General features: G+C 30.0%; 1 protein-coding gene across 1 annotated transcript in view; it reads left to right on the top strand.

Moving 5' to 3' along the window:
- The window catches only part of tyn (trynity), a 54,107-nt gene that overhangs the window by 13,571 nt on the left and 17,563 nt on the right, over positions 1–22,973 (top strand). The window contains exons 2-3 of the mRNA XM_088184252.1: positions 15,625–15,700; positions 15,882–16,014. Coding sequence (XP_088040378.1) covers positions 15,640–15,700; positions 15,882–16,014 — 194 coding nt within the window. The 5' untranslated portion in view covers positions 15,625–15,639. The remainder of the gene's footprint in view (positions 1–15,624; positions 15,701–15,881; positions 16,015–22,973) is intronic.

Here is a 22,973-nt window from a genome sequence, read left to right as displayed (position 1 = left end):
AAATAAGATATTAATTGCAGTAACTTAATTTTATTTAATTGTCAAGATGAGCTCTTAAATTCCAGGAATTCTAGTAAATAAAATAAAATTAAACTGCGCATTGTAATCTCGTTGATTATATAGATATTACATGCATATGCGATTAATACAGTGCTATTTTATTTTCAATTAGATTTAATTTACAATACCACATAATAATTTATCAGTCACAAATATAATTTGATGTAACAGGAATTGACTTCTCTCGTGTTGAATTTTATGTCAGATTAAAATAATTCGATTTTAACATTCTCTGAAGGATACGATCTAGTTGAGAACGGAATGCGAACGAAGCCGGATGCGAAAACCATCAACGTCAAAAAAGATCATCCTTTAAAATTGTACCCGTGTTCAATATCACGTAAATTGTGCACGTTCTGAGTTGAAAAAAAAAACAATTACTGAAGTCGACACGACAGTTTTGCATTTCAGCGCGATTATCAGTGTCGCGGGCCGTGTCAACAGTAGAAATGTATTTTTAATGCTTCGGTTCGAATGCGGGACGGATGCCGGGAGTTTGCCGTACCGGAACGATTACTTCCACGGTGTAAAGCTGTTAAATATAACGGATTCGCCGCGGAACTGCTCACCATGTGCAATCTTGTGTGCAGTTCTAATAGCGGTGGGTGACGCGGAAAATGCCCCCCAAGAGACGCAGAATAGGTGGATCAACTTGTCGTGTACGGTCTAAAGGCGCTTGCGACGTTTTCCCACTGGCTAATGGATCTAAGTTGACAGCTTTTGACGTGGAAATTGTCTGTGGTTAGTTGTTGGGAAATTTATTTCGTTGCGACTCACGACTCGAGAGATATGAATCATATTTAAACATATAAAAGATTGGCTGCTAGACGTTTGAGCTTCGTTGGAAAATCGATCTTGTTTTGTAGATGTTTATGAGAAAATGGGTTTCAATTTAAATCATAATTCTCAAGACTAGTAAACAGTCATTTCTAGATGAATCGGGATATTTTTTTAAAATAAAAAATCATCTTCAGTGTCAATGTAGCAATTTTATAGCAAAAGTCTGTGGATATATTGTCTGGATTCAGACAATTGAGCCATATTCGAGAACGCTACGAACTACGTGTATCATACAGAACGTGATTCGGCAATAAATTAGTGAAGCAACACGCGCTCCGCATAACAAAGCCGAGCATCTACGACGCCTTATCGCAAATTTTGTTGATGTGCATAGAAAATCTCAATCCCTGCTCAAACGTCATTCCCAAGTAGGACTTCCAAAAAAAAGTCCGAAATGGTTTTCGTTTTTTTTACAAATCAAAAATCGGTTAACCGACTTCATGTAGGGGGAGGGGTAGGTGGAAGCATTTGCATGAAATACTATCTTAATATCTTAACGAAATACTAAATATCTTAACGAAATCGAAATTTAAAAAAAATAACCACTGACTGGCCAACTTTTGCCCCCACTCTAGAAAGAGTTGAAAATACGATCCTGATTCTAAACCAAAAATTCTTGGGTTATTCCTTAAAAAAAGGTCTCGAATCTTTTCCGAAAATATTTTTTTAAATATGTTATTTCAGTAAATTCATAGCGGAATATATTTTCACCGGTAGATATTTATATTTTTACCAGTGAAAATATAATTTATCTAGCACGTGCTAGTAAAATTATATGATTTCAACTTTTACATATGTAATAATATATACATGTACATACTTCTCATTATTTATTTAAATGTTACATAAGTTAATGTGTATTTTTCAGTGAAGTTATATTTTAATACGTTTTCACAAGTAAATATATATTTCTACTAGCAAAAATATGATTTAACTTCCGCTGGGCATTTGGAAAATGCGACAACTTAGCGATGCTAAAAGATTGTCGATTTTCAATCGAACACCTCCACAGCGACTATATAATATAAAATTTGTTTTAAAAAATCCAAACTTATGCAAATATTAAAATAAATTATTGATTTAAAAAAACTTAATTCATCTATACCAGTCATTGAGAGTCCACAGCTGCATAATTTTAGCTCGTAAATATGAGTAATTTTTGGAATTTCGGCAATTACAAAAGGTTATTTCTTGTTTATTATTTTGTTTAAAGGCTATGTCTGATGTACATTTTTAAATTCCGCATTTCAAAAACGCGCATATTAGGGATGTAGAAAAATTATTATCTGTGTTGCTATAATAGAAAACTGTATTATATGCATTTTTATGATTGTTGTTATTAAGACGGTGATTGGATATTCTGTTGTTAAACGCTCGTCTGATCTATAATTATTTATTTTTACTTTTATTCTTTTTTGCGGCTATTTCAAAAGACTTTTAATTTGTAATAGTATTGCTCCCGTAATTATTTTTTTAGTAAAATAATAACTGAAAATGTTGTTTTAAAACATTTAAAATCGATTTTAATCTCTAAATTTATCGTTATTATTTCATAGAAATTACCAACAGTGAAATCGCCTAGGTTACATTTTTTTTATCGTGTCTGCCAAATATGAATTAGTTATTATTGTATTAATATACATATAATTATAATTACTAAAGATCATTACAGATTATGGTTTTTCTAAATTTACTTATTATTATGGTTTTTCTAAAAATACTTATTATTTTAAGATATATTATATTGGTGCAGAAATAATTAATATTTCAACGCCATAAAATACGCGGTTGTCATTCACATAGTCGTAAAAATAAAATAAAATAAATAAAAAACAAGGAAATACACACACCATGCGGGTATAAGATAAAAGCGACGGGTGTTTGCATTATATGCCTTTTCAGACTTGATTCGCTAAAAGTATCGTGTAGAAATGCAAAAGTTGACAAATTAGCACCTAGGTGATTTTTTAATAAATGCAAATTATTATTATTATACATTATAATGCATTCTTGTGCTAAAATAATTTCAGTTATTTCCAGTCATAACGGTAATAATATTGCGAAATGAGTCGTAGAGCGATTCAATTACCCGTCTCTTATATTGATCTGAACAATTTACAACGGTCACGATCTCGAGCGAATCGTAAATGTGTATGTACGCAAATTTTTATGCGATTTTTAGATATACAATAATGAGTAAACGCCTCTTTGATCCGCCGTGGAGGGTGCTCCAGCGAAAAATATTATTTATATCTTAAACTACAGTTAGCAAACCGATTCGGCATCCGGATCAAAGAACCGGTCGTATGCATTAATTTTTTTTAAGAAAAGTACATCTTTCGCGTGTCACTCAATTATTAAGGCATTTTTCATCTTGCGCATCCTGTCGAAATGTAAAGTTTGTTCCACTTTTGAAAATATTTTTTTAATTTTATCTTTATCACACAAATCTTTTTTGTCTTCCCGTATTTTATCACAAAAGCATAGAATGTGTGCTTAAGGTGTTAACAAACAATCTTGAATGTTTGACGTCTGCAATCAAAACGTTGAATTTACTTCGGTCTAAATTTACTTTTGTACTGTTTGTTTAGGACAAAGGGAATTGAAATATTGAATTAGTTATGGTCTTTCTCTTGCGATTTGCTAGACACGAACTGTGTCTATTGATCTTGAAATGGAACACCTTTTCAGTATTTTTGGGGCGATATCAAATATCTAGATCGTTTAGATTGAATCTTCAATGGCATATACGAAGATAATACAATTATTGATGTCTATTGAAATGTACATATATAATACTATTGCATTAAAAAGCTTCTGTTTTTCTTGCTGTTTTTTTTTAAATCACGATTCAAATTTAATCACATTAGGTAGAAACTCAGCATGTAATTTCATTATATAAATACAATACATGCTTAACATCGATTACTTGAACCTAGCCTCCGCATTATTCATTGATTTAACAGCGCAAACTTAAGCTTTAAAGCTCTTAGTCGTGTTCGAGTTTTATTGTTTGACCTACGACCGCGCAGGAATTCGCACGGGGAAATTGCACAATCATATCACGTACAATAGATTAGGTACAATATTATCGTTATATTATTTTTTGTCCATTTTGGTCACATTTCGGCCGCGGCATAGTGACCCAAATGAGCCGTGAACACGAATCGGGATCGCAATGAACGAATGGTCATGTTATTTTAGGAAAGACTGTGATAAAGTCACATCTATTTTTTAGTGAAATATTACACGCGTAATTTCTGACGTTAGATGATTGATGAATGAAAATATGAATGTGTTTGGTTGTATGTAATATATTATACAAATAATACGCTCGGAGCGATTGAACAATGACGTGGCTTTTTTCTTAAATTAATTTTGACGTTAAAGGAAACAGTGCCTGTGGGTAATTAACAGGTGAACATTCTCAGGTACACAATTACGTGCCGAAAATTCACCACGCTTTTGAACACGACATTAGCTTATGTTAATTATTGTCCAAATTGCTGTGTATTTGATTATACAATACAAATAATTTAGTAAGCTTTTTGGTTAATTATCAATGGTATAAAAATATGGGATAAATATATAAGTTAGAGAGAATATCATTACATTTTTATTAGTTTACTGAAAAATTATTAAGAATCTGACATTATTCTATGAATATATTTATATAATACTGTGCTATTAAGTATCTTAAGAGTTTTCGATTTAGACTGCGCGTTGAAGTCTCTTATAAAAATATTTAATTTAATCAATTTGTGTAGATTTCATGTGTGAACAATATTAAATTAAACTTCTACATTAACATCATATTGTAAAAAATATTTTTCCACAAAGATAAGAATTATTTATATGTATACTAACAAGCTGATTTAAAATCTCAGGTTTTTCTTATCTTTTTTTTTATTATAATTGTAATTTAGTATATGATACTAAGAAACATACTACTCACATAAAAAATCTTAAATTTATGGCTTTTGATTTTTATTATATTTTTTATATAAAAGTTTTTGTTATTAAAATAATGAATTTTTATAGCACGTGTAGTTTTATTTATTATATTTATTAAACTGAACTTACATTTATAAATATCAATTTTATGTTGATTTAAATATTGATTTTATATATATTTTTTTGATATATATGATTTCATTAAATTAAAAAAAATATAGTACCGCATAACAGTAGTATAACTAAAATAAAACAATACCATAAAAAACTAATGACATTATTTTGTGGCAAAAAATAAATTAAGCTCTCAGCTAAGCTAAGCATTTTTTTATAGTATCTATAGAACTGCTAAATTATTTAATGCTGTTGAGAAAAATAATTAAAGAATATATAGTTAATATGTTTTACCATACATATTTTTCATAACTATTATAAAATAATATTATTTTTACAATAAGGCAGGTTGCGTATGTCATTCTTTTTCATATATAATAATAATAAAAAACTTTGATTTGTAAACTAGTCTTGACATCTAAACAATCGCATGTTTGCCAAACTCACGTCTCATAAACGCCTCTAGCATTGTTAATACATACCAAACACGATAATTGTTCTAAAAAAACAATAATAAATAAGAAAGCTCACGTTATATTACATAACGGCGCGTTTGCAAGAGCGAGCCGAGTCGGGGAAATTGCATATTATGAATTCAAATTTTCAGTTTGAACGTACATTGTTGTTCGTGAGAAAGAACAGCCGTCCCTAACGGTGCTACGAGCCAGAGAGTCAGTATCATTGTCGGATGCTTAACACGCGACCTTATCTACTGGCCGAGGTCTAGGCTAGGGTCATTCGGTGCACTTAATTCGCTCGTTTGCATTAGGGAACAAACACACAATTTCGCCGTTACTGCAATATTTCACGTTTTGACGTTGCGTGATGAGAGTGGGTATTCGATTTTTTTCGGCGGATCAATTTTTCAAAACACTCGTATACCGTTTCGTTATTAACTCACTTTGATGATTCTGTGATGACCGTTGGAATAATGGGTCATTTTTTCCGCATAGACACACAAAATTCGGCTGAGAATAATAATTCGTTAAAAATGACCTTTCTGGCATCTAAAAGTATAGTGATATAATTAAAATTATATATGCTGGCAAGGCACATATAATTGAGTCAAAATAATAAGGCATTGTACTCAAATTACTGTTTACTCATATCAGACATAATACTTAACGTAACAATAGAGAGATGCGTCAGATAACTATTATTTTTAGGAGCGCTCCAAATTTTGGCCTCGAATGCGCACCATTATAATAAAACATTACTGGCCTTTGAACTCTACAACCTAGATAGAAATAAACTTGCAAATAAGCAAAGGAAAAATGGCATAGAAACCCGTTATTCTTACGAGATTTAATACGGCACAAAATATTTTTTCTTAGTGTCATACTTTAAAACCGCAACTATTTATGCGCAATAATATTTTTTTGTACATCTATATAGTTTTACTTTTAAATAATATGTATAGAATTAAATGGTTTTGTTCTCTCCCATGCGTTAAAGTCTTTTCAATATTTTTCAATAAATGTGTAGCTTAGTATATATTGATTTTTAAAACACATGATTTTAATTAAATCTAACATTATAATTACTGTTTTTACTATTTATCTAATTATTGTACGTATTTTTACATAGCAATATCAATACGTACAAACCTTCGAAATCAGCATTCATTTTACGTATAAATCAGATCATCGTATCTTTGAGGCAAGACGATTACTATCAAGTGTAATTTGCTTCACACGTAGTTGTTCATTAAAATTGTCTATAACAAAAATAATTAACATGACACTAAAGGTTGTAATTTTACATATAATTTTAAATATATTTTCTTTGTGGCAAAAATACACATTTTTTTTACTTTTTAAAACAAATCAAAAATAGTTCTTAATATATTGTAATTATAGTGAATAATATGTTCACTATTTTATTACGTAAATAAATATGTTATATGTGAAGAAAGGTTTGGCGCTTATCAGCGTCGATGTCTATTCGATATATTGACACAGAATTCTCAATTTTGTATATTTGTATCCCTTTTGTATGTTTCTTAGGCACGTATAAAATATTTGAAGTGCTCCGTATTACTCTATGATTGCTACTAGGCTGCTTAACGGTCCTCTGGTTAAAGAAACTCGCTCCTATTGCAAAGCTCGCTCCAATCCAAAGGTTGACATTAGTCGATGGTATTATTTGTTCAGCGGTCGCTTAACCGCTCTCTGTGCAGAACAGAACGCCTACCGCAACACTGCACCGAAGCGTCTATCGTTTCTTACGGTAAATCTCACAGCCGGAAGGTATATGGCCGGATGATAATCTGATAATAAATCGATTATTGATTTGACATACCAGGTCGATAGCTTTTATTAACAAATTGTACGGAGAGCTAATGTGTCCTGCAATTTCAAGTTCCCATCATAATTCAAACACCGTCAGTGTTATGAATTTCATCTTGTGGGAAATCCAATTTTTGCATCCTGACCGGGCTCGATGGATAATTACTGTGGCGGAGGAAGCATATTATACGCACAAAGGAAGTCTTTGATTATAATACTGAAAATATTCATAGTTTAACTTGCGTATAATAAACTGGCAGCAACGTGTTATGAGGAAAACAATTAAAAAATTTTTATTGTTTAAGATAATACAATACTATACGATTCTGCTTATTTTAATTTTAAAATTACATTACGGAACTTTTCTTTATTGATTACAGATTACATTGTATACTTTTACACTCAAAAAAAGGATCGATGCCTTAAGAATGATTGTATTATTAAAAATATTCAGCAGCAGTGATTTCTTTGTCGGCTAAATTAAAAAAGTGTTAATGGTTTCATATACATGCTATAAATCGTACGATTAGATTTTTGATAAAATTAAAGGGAAAATGTTATGGGATGGAATGTGACTAAAAGCATTAAATATCTTAGTCAGAATTATAATAATATCTGTTTACATATAATATATGCACATATTTTGATACATATTGTACTAAATGAAATCAGTAAAAAGATTTTCCATATATTGTAATAATACAAAATATACTGCATATTACAAATATTTTATCTCATTTCTTAATTGATTAATCTATTTATAATACATTATGTTTTATTATAGAGCAATAAAATACACTATGTCATGAAAAATACATATATATGAAGAATATCGTGTATTTTATATTTTAAAAAGTGACACACTTCATAATTTATTTTTAAGTAGAAGAAAAAATGTGTGACAATGCGCTGTTTCGCCTACTTTTTCATGCTTTTTTTAACACTGATGCGCCTTGTCAAATTTTTAATTTCATTGTTTCTACTCATAATTACTAAAGTCGGCGTTTCATTGTTGCATTATGTCCGTGGGAAATAGCCAAAAATTATATGTATTTTCATGATCTCGCACAATTATTTAACGGTAAAGTATAATTTTGACACGGCCAATGTCTCTCGTGTCCGCATACCTTTAGACGATTGTCTTCGTATCGTTATGTGTAATTTCACATACTCTCGATAAATAATTTTTCGTCAAATTTAGTTTATCTTCAAATATAATATTTGGGCTAATGACTGAGTTAATGATCAGTAGTAGTTTCTGCTTTTAAAGAGTGACGAAATGTCTGTATTAAAATACCCAAGAGGTAATAACTAATTCACCTTTCAAAGCAAACCATTTGTACAATTACAAGCGCTCACTGTGTAACATCTTGTATTACACGATGTGTTTTTGATTTTTCTTTTACGGAACGCTTCTGTAGTAATCAATTTTCATTCAACGCTCGCTTTGGTAAGATTCAATGAAAAAAAACACACGCCCTCGGTTATTTGGTAAATTAGACACGGCCTAATGACATCTCGCACCTGAAAGGGATCGTCTGTTCGATCAGCGTCACGTCTGACGAGCACGTCCGTCGCATGCCACGTCGAACCGTGTACCTCTGGTGCCGTTATATCAAATGCAACAATCGACTACTGTAAAACTCGGTGCATTCTTCCACCTCGTCCACCATCTCCACCTTATACGGAATACTGATGATGAATTCGTGGGAACGGAAAAATGTATCATAGATGGAAAAGTCAAGCGATCTCACCTTGACTTTTCACGCTCCAAATGCGATTCGATAGATTCGACGATCGTCGAAATGAAATTCCGATTGAGTTTGCGATTCGCTGAATCGGCTTTTATCGATTCCCATCACAGCACAGCGCAATGGAAGAGACGGTGCAAATGAGCCCACATTGTGCGATTGGAATTTTAATCGTGTCCATTCAGCGGTCCGTCTTGTCATTTTTGAGTTCTTACACGACCCATGTACATAATTGGCGTGCGTTAACACACATTACTGGCCAAAAGTGAGTGTTTACATGCCCTGTAATCGATATGGCCAAAACCATTTTTTGAAGACGTTTAACACGTGTTAATGTTATCGATTTTGACACAAATTTTATTGAATTTTTTCATTTTATAAGCTCAAAAGTTATGATTCAAACCACAAATGTATGTGTAGTATTGAATAAAATAGTACAGTTTTATCTGTATGCACATGTAACGTTAGACTGGATGAAAAAAATGTAACCATCAGTCTTCAGTCGGTGTATAACAGTGCTACGAGTCAGACGTGCTTGTGCGTTCAATAACTTGATTTGACCGAGCAGCAAATAGGCATGTTTTATATTTTATTTATTATTGAATTGAGTTAATAATATTTTATAAAAATATTAAGTTATTCTATTTATTAAAAAAAACAATTATTGTTACGCCTTAATACTTATTTTTATATCGTAATAAATTTCAGGAAATTATATTAAATTTTTTCTTAGGCATTTAAGATATAGTTATATATATATGTATGTTCATGTTATATTTATTAATTACTACTATATGGCTATTAATTTACTATAAGGATTATATCTAAATTAACATCGCTTTTTTACAAGTTCACTTTTAGAAAATGTATATTTAGGTACATAGCTCACTTAAAGATGAGTTTTTGGTTCTAGAATATAAATAACAAATGGGTTTTAGGTTATTATAATAATGTGTAAGTGTACTGATATGTATTTTTATTAGTTTTTATAGTTTATTCGACACAGTGGGTCTATCTATATTATTTTCTACTATTGTTTTATAAAAAATCAATATTTTTAACTAGGATCTTATTAAATAATTAAATGGGCTTTATCAAAAATATATTTATTTATATTGTAAAAGAAGTGCTAACTTTAATGTAGACTACAAATCTCAAAAGTATGTTTATTAATTAGAGACTCTAATCGAAATATCCTAATATTCCAAAACCATATTTGTGTAAATATTCGTTTATTTTTAAAAACACCAAAAGCTAACAACTTCTAACACACAGTTGTGTAATATCTGTAATTAGATGTATTAACAAAGCAGGTATTGTTTTATCTTCGATGTATTGCTGCATCAAGTATTTTTTTAATGTTATTTATAAGTCATAATCATAACAACTAACTGCCGTTAAACATAATAATGAAAAAAAAGTATTATGTAATTGCAGAAATTCTAGAAATTACTCATATTTTAGAGTATAATTAAATTTTCTATCTCTTTTAAATAAATATATATGTCTGTATATGGAAATATTTTTTTACTGATATAAAGTTTGAAACATCTATTTTTATAATTAAAATAAATAGTCTTAATTCATATAGTTAACTATTCCATATTTAAATATGTTACAAACTCTAGTTGTAAATAATTTAATATTCTATATTTAATTAAATACATGTCACCGATTCCCATACTTTTAATTTAATCTGAATATTTGTGTAAACACAATTGATTTTAAGACTTATAACATAACTTCACGAATATATTAAAATATTGGAATATTTTATCGCTTATTATTCGATATTCGAATAATTGTTGAATCTAGTCTAAATATATTATATAAAGTAATAAAAATACAATTAAATTAATATTTAACAATAATTAATATTTTATCGAAGTACAAGTGTTTAAAAAGAATTGAGAAAATCTATATTTATAATCAGAATTTATTAAAGGCTTACGGAATTAAATTAATCGAGAGCAAAGCAGATGTGTCAATTTAATAAGTGGACATTTTATGTGTATGTCATCCGGTGTTTTGAACAAAATTGATTCTTGAAAGTATACCGGAATTAATTAGCACATTCTATAACAGCTCAATTGATTGCGTATAAATGCCTAATTTAGAAACAAATATATTTACCGTAAATAGTAAAATTTATCTAAGATTTTGATCTGAATACCGATTGAATGCAAATAGATAACGGCTTTCTTAAATTATCGCATTGGATTAGTTCATAATTTAATATCTATATAATAACTTAACAAAATAAATAATCCGTAATAACCGTTAACGTAAAATTCATACTATGTTTAACATAATGTGAAATATAAATAATGGGTTCGTTGATCACGCTGCGTCACGGCCACTTTAATTTTATTTGACACACCCGCGATGACTTAATCTTACATATTTTCATGAACGTGTCTTTAAAGAACGTCCAGTATTTGCTGTGTAATTATTTTACAAATCGCATCAACTTTTTTTGCGCAATACTGTACGGTACCCGCAGTTCCGAAGATTACCTCAGGGAAGCAAACGTTCGATTTTTTCAACATTTTTATCTTAAGTTAATTTATATGGATAGTTCAGTTTAATATTACCGTTCTTGGATATGATTTTTCCCATTGCTCATTGCATAATCGAGTTATCTTCGTGCGACGGCAAGTTCCGTTCCATTGTCACGTGATTATCAGAAGTGAATGAGCGTATAATTAATTTTATGTGAACTATATTAGCACGCAACGACGGTTTATTTTAAGAAAAAATCTATTATTTATATGATAATGTATTCAAGCAGTACCGTTTGTGGGTTAATATGGCTTTAACAGTTCATTTGATGAGTTCATATATCGGTATCAATATTGAAAAGAAATGTACGCACACAATGGATTGCATGTAACGTAATGAGATTATTATTATTTTTCTGTATATGTATTCATCACAATGATGACTTTTCTTTCAAAATGATATAACGATCGAAACAACGGCGCCTCGTGGAAACATTACACGCGTACACCGTTATCGTCAATTTAAGAATTAAAACGCCTCATACATCACATCAATTCGTTGGTAAATTACGACCGTTAGCGTGGGATAACGAAGCAAAATCGCTACACAGTCGTTATGCATTCGATTCGCTGAAAACTGTCGTCGAGTTCCGGTGAACAATTTTACTAGGAAGCCGTCTCGGTGCTTGATCGAAAATCTCTTTGAACTTAACAGTAAACCTCATTGATTAAAACGACAAACATGTAAGGGATTTCCTCGACATGTCAGAGATTATTTCACGTCCAAATGAGACAACCGGAAAATCGATCTTTGAAAGCAATTCGTGCGGAAGATGTTAAACGAGTTTTTTCATTCTGGAACATTAAATTCACGCGTGATCCATTTGGACACTGGAAATTATAAGGAGCTGATTTTATGAGTGTTTCTGCGCGAATATATTTTATTATTATTATTAATTTAACGTGTTTGGAGATGTGTTGATTCCGCGTAATTTGGGTAGAGTTTCTAAGAATGTGTATAGTAATGCTGATTGACGGTTATAAACCCTCACGATCCTATCTACCATGTGTGATAATAGTGTATTTTATGTATTCATGCTTTGAAATATGTATGCTCATATAAATTGTAACAAAAAATATGTTATGTGGTAGTATGCCTGAGAATTTTCAGTCAATATAGAATATAAACAATTTTAGAACCAGCTAAAATTTTAATGTCTTTATTATTCGTTAGTCAAAAATAATTATTAAAAATTAATTAATAAAATTCAATTTAATTGTTAAATTTCTAAATTATTTATTTAGTTGAAAGTAATTTTCCTCATTAGCCTAGACCTAGACGATTAGAATGGAAAGCAGTAATGTTTATAATGAGATCTACAATATTGTAAATGCATTTATTATTTTCTAAATAGCTTCTTAATACTACTCATTTTACTATGAGATAAATAAAGGAAAAAGCAAAGAAATAAAGTACTTAATCAGAGTATTTATAAACCACATTTTGCTCAATATGCATAGAAAACGCGACTAATTATCAGCTAAATAATATGAGTAGAAATTTTTAATAATTTTTAATGCCTAATTAAAAAATATGTCGCAATGGTATCTAATTTTTATATTTATTTGTAGCATAGGTTAACTCGTACATATTATTATTTATTTAAAAAATTATATTACGATGTTAAAAAATATATGAAATGCCATTTTTTGTCATGAGGTCCGGAATCATTGTTTTCACATGGCCCAGGTTCGCTTTCGGCGGCCCTGCATATATGTATACATTTCATTGACAAGAAACTATATGTTGTTACATTGGTCAATATATATCTATGATTATAATTATTTATTCATAGCATATGCTTTTTAAGGCTTAAGTTATGGCAGTTAAAGTGACTTATTTATATAATTTAACTACGTTACTTTTCAATTTATGCGCTACATAAAAATGTACTGTATATTGAATGGAGGCTTGATGACTTCGACGTGATTTATTAATGAAATCAACACAGGCGACTATCCAACGCGTAACATATAATTACGAAGATGATGATGATGAACTATGGACACCTTTTGATGTTCTGCAATCGACGATTTGTATTCGTTATAGGAACATTCATTCGTCTGCATTTTATTACATTTATTTTTCTTCGAATCGTAGGTGTTTTTTGGTTCATTCTTATGCAAAGTGTCGCGGAATGAAAGTGTGTCAAAGGGCCGCAGTACATTGGAGCGACAAATGTGTGTCGATTGTGTGTGTGTGTGACTTGTGAAGATGAGGCTTCGATATTCTAATCGCAAGTCGAGTTAGTTGGCTCACCTAACGGGCCACGGCTCACTGCCGCCGGTACAGTTAACGTTCCGACGGTTAAAAGCTTGATCTGGTTTGAAAACGGCAAAGCAAATCGCCCAAAGACCCACGCACGCTTTTAATATTAAAAATTAACTGTTGGGTGCATCTTTAGCATAGTTCAGGTTTAACCCTTAGTACACTAGAAATATTTTTTTAACATAATAATTATGAAAAAATATAATTTAAGCACTGAAATATTAACTAGCGATTTATTTTAAATAATTATTGGAACTCGTAGTAATGTATGTAAATTGTACGTACCAGAAAAAATCTTGTAACTAAAAAATAAGCACACAAAAACACATAGTTGACGACACTGCTTATTGAAAAAACTAAAAATGGTTGAACAAGTGTTCATATTCTTCTCTTTTCCGCAAACATGTGTATTTGAAAGGAAAAGACTTTCATCTATATCCGTTTGTCTTGATTCAACAATAAGTTGAGCAACTGTGCGTCAAAATAAAAACATACACACAGAGAGCTAAAATGGTATAGGCTCGATCATTGGATCAAGGACTTCTGACTAATAAAATTATGACTAAACAATACAAATTTGAGATTTTGACCGCAAAGATAAAATTTATAATTAAAACTAAGTCGTTTTTTTTATATCGTCGATTTTATTTTAAAAAAAATTTTTTCGACACTTTTACCTTGACAAAATTTTATGATTGATTGTAGAAGGCTATAAAATATTGTATATTTTAATTCATTTATGGCTTTAATTAAGTATTGTTCTTTACAATATTGTTATATTTTTTTATGTTGATAACGTAAAAATTAATTTTATTAAGCTACAGAATTTTTTTATTATGTGTAGATGATTTATTAAGTGTTTATAGCTGTAATTAAAATTATGTTAAAGTTTTTTTTTTATTTTTCAAAAAGGGTGTAAAATCGGAATATGTAGGGTACTATTAATTTCTATTAATTTAATTTGTATCTAGATATGATTGTATATACTCAAGTATTAATCTAGTACATAAGAAACTAGAATGAAACCGATGACCGTGTCGATCGAATTATACAAATTATAAACTAAAGATTCGCACTCATTTTATTTGAGCTAATAAAATACAACATCGTTAAAGCAGCTATATATTATTAATATAAATAGTAACAAGAATAAGTAAACGTTTAAAATAATCGACAGATAATTTTATGGTATTACTAGGGTTAAATCTTAACTGCGCTTTCTGACTCAAACGTGAAGAATTTATGGTAGTCAGTATGAACTTATACCGGCATAGAGACAGTACGTACACACTTAACTCTGTTAAATCTTTTATTGGTATAGGGCCTTAAGTTAAATGATCATCTCAAGCGTAACAAACTCGTTTGGCGATTAGGACCGCATTAAAAATATATTCTTTACATATAAAAAAAATTATGTTTATTTTCTGCATAAGATTGAGTGATTATATGCATACGTATTTATGCGGTCATGCTTCTTCAACCTGGTTAATGTTTGTACGTATTCTCGTCGCTTATTCTGGTTTTAAGTTCTTATGCGAATATCATAAATAAACCTCCTCGTCCTGATGATATCTCAGACGAGAATTTGTCAGATTATGCGAACGCATAAAGTTACATAATAATCTTGCAAATTGCAGGTTGTTCGTTGCTCAAAATCGATGCAACGTCGAGAGATGATTGTCCGCTAATCTGTGGGAAAATATTTTCTTAATTGAGAAAATTACCCTCGGAGAATGCTATCGTAACACTTTTGATACGATTTAACGTATATGTTTTTATTGTTACAGAATTTATAATACAAAATGAGGGAATCAATCCAGAGGATATCTTTATTCTTCCTGATGACGGCCGTAGCAGTTCACGGTGAGTTTTAACTCTTATTATATACAGAGCTACTTTTGAGCTCGTAAGAAAACCACTACTGTTGTAAATTACGTTATTAGTTATGTCCCACATGTAGGTGGGTCAATAGGCAATAGTACACTTTCGAAGCGCTATTGTGGCAACAGCGAATGATTTTTGTTTTATACCTTATGGCTTTCAGGTCGCATAGCTTTCGAGAAGCTCACAGACTACGACTTTCCCGGCACCACGTACTACACGGTGAAGAATTTGTCATTATACGAATGTCAAGGATGGTGTAGGGAAGAACCTGATTGTCAAGCGGCCGCCTTCAGGTATTATTCAACTACATCTTGTACATATTCTTGGATGAAATATTTTTCTGCGGCACAGTTTATATAGACGTATAATTTAGATTAATCAATAGGCGCCAGCATGCGTGTAACTGGTTTAGGCTACCGTTTGTTGACGAAACGAGAGCACCTCTCACTTATAACGTACATGATCGTAAATTATATAATTTTATTATTCTTCCATTACATATATTGTATTTAAAGAATGCTCTTGTACCTATATACGGACATTATGATTTTTTATAAAAGGACTTTAAGTCGCTTATAAGCTCGTTTAAGGACCTAGACATGGACTAGTTACCAAATACGGTATTTTAGCAGACACGTTGTATTATTTGTTGTGTATCGTAAATGATTAATTAGTTTTATTTCGCAATATATTGATGTAACATATTTTCATGTCACTTAAACGTAACGGTTACGTAGTATTTTAATTGTAGAGATCTACAATATAACTATATCTAATTAATTAACTTGAATATTATTTTTGCACTTTATAATATCTATTTTTATATTCGATATAAAAATATGAAAATATTAATATATTATTATGATTTATTTTACACTAACAGTCAGGATTAAGGTTTTACACAAGTAAACCATTGTATAGTTTTACATTTAAAATTATAGGTTAAAATACAGATCTTTAGAAAGAGTAGACATACATTATGTGAAAATAAAAATACTTTAGGTGACAATTTTTTAAATATATTGCACATTTACATCAGCTTTATGATATTTATTTACAATTTTATATACATTGGTAAAAAGCTATTTTTAAAATCTCAATATTAGAGGCGTGAACCCAATGTTTTACAATGGGGTAATCGATCAATACATACAAGTATTAATTAAGACATCAGACTAAAATAGAATTCTTGGCATTGTTGATATCTATTTTATTAATTATAAACTATTATCATAATTTACAACTAGAATTTCTGAACTATTTAAATATTGAATAGTCAACGATAAGTATCAACATTATTTATTTTAATTTAAAAATTATAGAGAATTGGGTATTTCAAAATATAACAATAACATTAATTATTCCTGTTGACAAAAACACTACAATTCCAAATGATAAAAAAAATATTACCACAATAAATTATTTTAGAAAAATAGTATTCTTATTGATTTAAAAAAATTGTCATTAAAAAAGTCCACAGCTGCAAATTACTAACTGGTAAATATGTGTAATTTCTGGAGTTTCGAGTATTACAATTTTAACGAATATATTCAATAGTCGACTGTTCATATTGGAGTCTCTATTTACAATAAATTCATTTTGCAGTTTAAAAATCGAGTCTACTGCGAGATTCGAACCTGCGAAATTTTAACCATGTTTAATGCATAATTAAAATATTTCGCATAAAATAAGTTTTCAGAAAATTTTTATTATTATTTGTAGCATAGAAATGTTTAACTCGTACCTATTATTATTTATTCAAGAAATTATATTACGATGCTAAAAAATATATAAAATGGCATATTTGTCATAAGGATCAGAATCATTGTTTTCCCAGGGCCAGGGCTCGCTCTTGGCGGCCCTGTTGACCATACTGTAATATTTGGTACGATAGTCAATAATTAATACCTGAAATACCTAGGTGCAAATTTCATATAAAACTCTGTGTTTTTCAATTTAATCGGAATTAGTGCTTATTATGTAATTGTAATAAATTCTGACGATACTCACAGATTAGGTTTCCCTAGATTTTCCTAATATCACGGATGAATATGACTATTATCAAATCGATCTAGGTTGTACATATTAGGTATTATAAATTAATAATTAAATAATGTGCTATTTTAGCTCATATAGAATATAATATATGTAAAAAATAATGAATACATTGACATTTGAATAAATTTGACGTACTTTTTTCCTTTTTTTTAAAGCGTTTTTATTGAAAAGATTAGATCTTCATATTCATAGATCAATGATTCGCCCCTTTAGCAATTTTTGTTTATGGTGTTGTTTATGTTAAAAAATTAAAAACAGTTATGAAACAAACTTATTTTATACTCGTTTTGTGTATAAGTTGATACTCGTTTTGTGTGGTATAAGGTGGTATAAAAAGCGCCAATGTTCTAAGTTGCTCATCTCTCTTGTTATCTAATATGTCTTTTTAAAATTTTTCATTTTGATGTAGCATCCTCAGCAAAAGCACTACTCGTTGTATTTTATTACATTTTTTTAAATTTAAAATTAAATGCAAGTTCTTGTTTAGCCATTTTTAAAATAAATTAATCGCTGAGCGTGATAAAATGCGTTGTAAATACTTGGCTATCAAACACAAACTACGTGTCTTATAATATTACGTAAAATACAAAAATTGTCGTTATTTCTTAATCACACTTCGTATTTATTTCTTTACATATCATAAAAAAAGTAATTTCATGTATAATAAGTATTTAATCTTTATACATTATTATGCACAATTGTGTAAAGTTTGGCCTTATATTGATTTTTAATTGAAATAATTAGAATGATAATGTTTACTAAGTATTACATAGGCAATATTTCCTATTGTACACCCTGTATATATGTATATACCTTCATTTATACCGCGAAGGCATTTGCTGATGTGCAGGGATGATTGTGTGGAGAATGCACTTGCATTAACAATAATAGACCGCTAGTGGTTGCTGAGGCCGAAGACCTCAGAGGCCGTGGACCTCAGGCCAACAACGTTGGTTCACCACGAGAGGAACACCTCTAGACGACCTTGCCTCGCGTATTCCTTCCGGCGATACAATATCAACAATCGAAAGCGATACATCAAACTAAAAAATTATCATCGACGACATCGTTACATCATCTGTTAGCGCCCTTTGATTTCCTTTTCGGTACAGCACATAAGCTCTATTTCTCTCTTTTGACTGACGCATTAGGTGACGATCATTTTATCTTTTTCTTTCGTTGGCTTTTGCTTTTTTTTTCTCAGAAAATTCACGGTGAGTCGTTGCGTTAAAATCGTGATGGTGCATCTCGCTGCAACCGCAAGGGAAAATAATAATAAAAAAGGGTATTCGCACATCCATAAGCCAAGCTCGCCTTTTACGAAACGGTCGACTCGGAACCGGTTTTAATAACATAGGAACCCTTTGATAGATTTTAAATCGCAGCTAAGTTTAATCTCGTTAATACTCTATTGATCGTCAGCGATGTTTAAAATTACTATAATTTATACATGCTAATCTAATTGATTTTAATGCACTATAAACGCTAAATTTGAGGTTAATCAATCAATTTACTGTTAAATAACACTATAATTTACAACAACAGCATTCAGAGTTAAATTTTAATTTATTACTCCGAGCAAGTTATACAAATAGTTTTTTTAATTTTTACACGACTATGTATCGATATTCTCACGAGAAATCTATAAAACGCGATAAAATCAAAATGGATAGCACGATCTTCAACATTTTTTGTTTGTCTCCGAGTTGTGTTGCGTATATGGAAATCTATTTTATTTGTATACAGAGGATCTTCTTTGTCCAATCTTGGAGAATAAAAAGTATATGATGAACGATGGTGCAGAACCGGTGCAAATTCTCCAATTACTTTGCTCATCATTATCAAAGGCTCTTTGCTGTACCATTTTTCACCTCGAAGAACGTTCTCACGGGTCAGAGAGTAAATGACCAAAACACGATCGATATTTTACCGATTCGACAGAAATTTAACCGTTAGCGATGTGTTGTGCAATCGGAAGCGGTTCTTCATAAAAACGCGTATGAATCTGGATCTCACCACGAGATCATATCTAGAAAGTGCACCGCAATAAATTGCATTGCGGTAAACGATCGTTTAACTCGAAATTTAATATTTATACTTGAATAATGTTAATATAAAAACTTCATTTATGGTATTTTCATTAACGCAACGCTTTAGTTAATTGCTCGGTAAATTCATTAAATTATTAGGTTAATACTGGTATGTAGTCGTATGTTAAAGAAAAACATAATGAATACTTTCATTCAAGGAGGAAAATTATATATAAAATATAATACTGTATTTTTTAAATAGTTATTTTATCAAAATTTAACTTTAAAATAAATTAACTGTAAGATTAAGTGTTAATTAACTAGATAATGTGGGAATTAAGCGTTCAACGTTTAAATTGGTAGCAAAGGTATATTTTGTAATCAAGTTTATGGCTATTGCCAAACGGTAAATTATTAATACATAGTAAAAGATATTATTAAAGAACATATTTCATGCTTTAAAAGTGATAAATAAGGAAATACGCTATAATTTTATGACGTTATTTTAGGTTGTTAGTTAGGCATATATAATTTTAAAAGATACAACTCATTTTGTATGAAAAAAATATTGGTATTAAATATAGCTACTTTTATAGAAAACATGCTAGCCCTTAAGGGCGATGTAAATATTATACAACGCAAATGATAAAATTAAATTTGCAATTTAAATTTTAAAACTAGTTCTATAAACGTGACAATGTTTCGATTACACGTACAGAATAATATAACCGGGAGCTGAACATATTACATTAAATAGTATACTCATGTATTTAACATAAGTTAAGATCGTTTTATTTACGATGCAATATATGTATATAAGTAACACTTTTATTGGGAATTACTTAAACATTTTTACTACTTACATAGTTCATCCGCGAAGCGATACAACGGCTTTGATGGTATCGATTTCACGGTGGTTTGTTGCGGTTCAGTGCAAAAAAATAACAACAGCTTCTACAAAAAAGTGCCTCAAAACACAATTTACGACATCGTCGTCGACAGCGTTTGCGTTACATATTTATGGCTCCGGATGAACTACAAACATGGGATGTGTGTGCTGTATCTAATTTATTGTGTATACGGTGGTGAACCAGGAAGATTTGCCCCATGGCTGGCTCTGTCGGCACAGATACCTCTCTGTTACACCACAGGAGGTAATTACATGGAATGCCTATAATAGGATAACGCCTAGAGTAATTTCTGGTCTTCGGAGGTAACTAATCATTACGCGGCTTGAACGCCGTTTCAGTGCGCGTAAACGCGATTTTTGAGTGCCGGAAATTGTCCGTGACCAACTTATTACTATCCTCAACGATTTTACGACCGGACTAAAGCACATGATGGTGCTGTTTGAGATTTGCTCTTAAACGAATAGAGAAAAACTATTCTTTAACTCTTGTTTAAGAGAAAAAACACTACTGAACTTAATCTAATCAAAACAGATTATATTTAACAAGTGTTTCTAATACTTTTCATATTCCTTCTAATGTATGTGTAGCAAAAACGTATAATAAAGTCAGTCATATGAGTAAAAATACCCATAAATATAAATAGCTATCAATAATAAAAATATAAATGAAGAGCATAAATATATTAAAAATATCACTGTACAAGATTCTAATCATAAACATAAAATTATTCGCTGCTTTATTTGTATCATTACTTTTTTTCTTATTTAATATACATATGTATGTAGATGTTCTTAATTTTTTTATTTTTAAAAAAAATTTTTGATTTTCGTTTTATTTTAAAATACACAAAAAGCATTTGTAATTATATGTTTAAACTTTCAAACAGTACTTATAAAACGTTCAGTTTTAAACAAGTTTTATTTTATGAATCACTGTTGACAAAAATAACAATTCGTTATGCTCAAAAATATATTATCATAATAAATAACTTTAGACAATCTTAGATTTAAAAGAGGTAAAAAAAAGTCCATAGTTGCCAATATTAACTAACAAATATAAGTAATTTCAGAAATATCGGCAATTAAAAAGTATTATTTCTTTATTGTATTGTACGCCAGTTATTACTTATTATGTCTATATCTGTTATTAATAACATAAATATAATTAGATAAATTTCGCGCATCAAAAAAGGCCATACTTGAGCTGTTGAAATTGACCTTTAATACTACCGATATTATAAAATGAAATACCGGTATTACTGAAAAATATCAATTTTTTTCAAATTCGTACATTTTATTCGTTAAAACTATATCTCCATGGGTTAGAAGTACAAAAACGGCCATGCACAAAAAATTATAAAACATTTTTTTATATATTTTTAAATTTGCCGTTGTAACCTGACAGGTGTAAGCCCAATGCGTTACAACGGAGTAAATCTGTATCAACTGGGTAAGGTAATCCAACATAACGAATACCTATAAAATAAGTATTGTTAATTATATATTATTATATGTAATATAATTAAACTAAATTGTTACTTTGCAGTTAGGACCGATTTTTATTAATAGTGCATTTTTATAAATAAAAATTCCAGTCGCTGCTGGGGCTTGAGACTTTGGAAAAAGTTGGCTTAAAATATACTAACGAGTGAAATGTATCTATTTACAGTATTTTCTCACATATTATTAATAACTAGAAGCTTCTATAACACGTCATTATAATCCACCTTAAGCCTTTACATTTTCATCTTAAGCAGGATACATCAGAAATGTATTCTCTTACTTAAAAAATAACATTTTACAAATATTTCAACTATAACATTCCATTTCCTGCAGCAGCATCTGCTTTTGTGGAATCTGTGTGGTTTAACGAAAAAACAAGCAAGCAATTTCTCAGGACATGTTAAGATATTATGTTACACACAAAAATTAAATAATATAAAAGCAACAGAAAACCGGCACTGCTCTTTCGAAGCACGTACTAGCTGTATAAATACTATTTTCAGCTTTCATCATAATCAAAGAGTACTTTCAAATGCAAATCGCACATAAATAAATTATTTACGCATTCATACTTAATGTGACGATCAAAACCTGATATGTTATATACCTCAATTATATAGTAATTTGTTGCAATAAATTAACCGTAGCAAAATAATTGTGATATTAAACCTTGTTGATGTTAGTGGTTAAATTAGCGATCGTGTTTAATATTAATGCCATTATTTAAGAACGACGCCCAGTTAGAATTTAT

Source organism: Plectrocnemia conspersa, unplaced genomic scaffold, assembly GCF_051122295.1.
Source record: "Plectrocnemia conspersa isolate PC_06_02 unplaced genomic scaffold, ASM5112229v1 ptg000004l, whole genome shotgun sequence".
Lineage (NCBI taxonomy): Eukaryota > Metazoa > Arthropoda > Insecta > Trichoptera > Polycentropodidae > Plectrocnemia > Plectrocnemia conspersa.
This window is presented reverse-complemented; position numbering and strand designations above follow the sequence as displayed.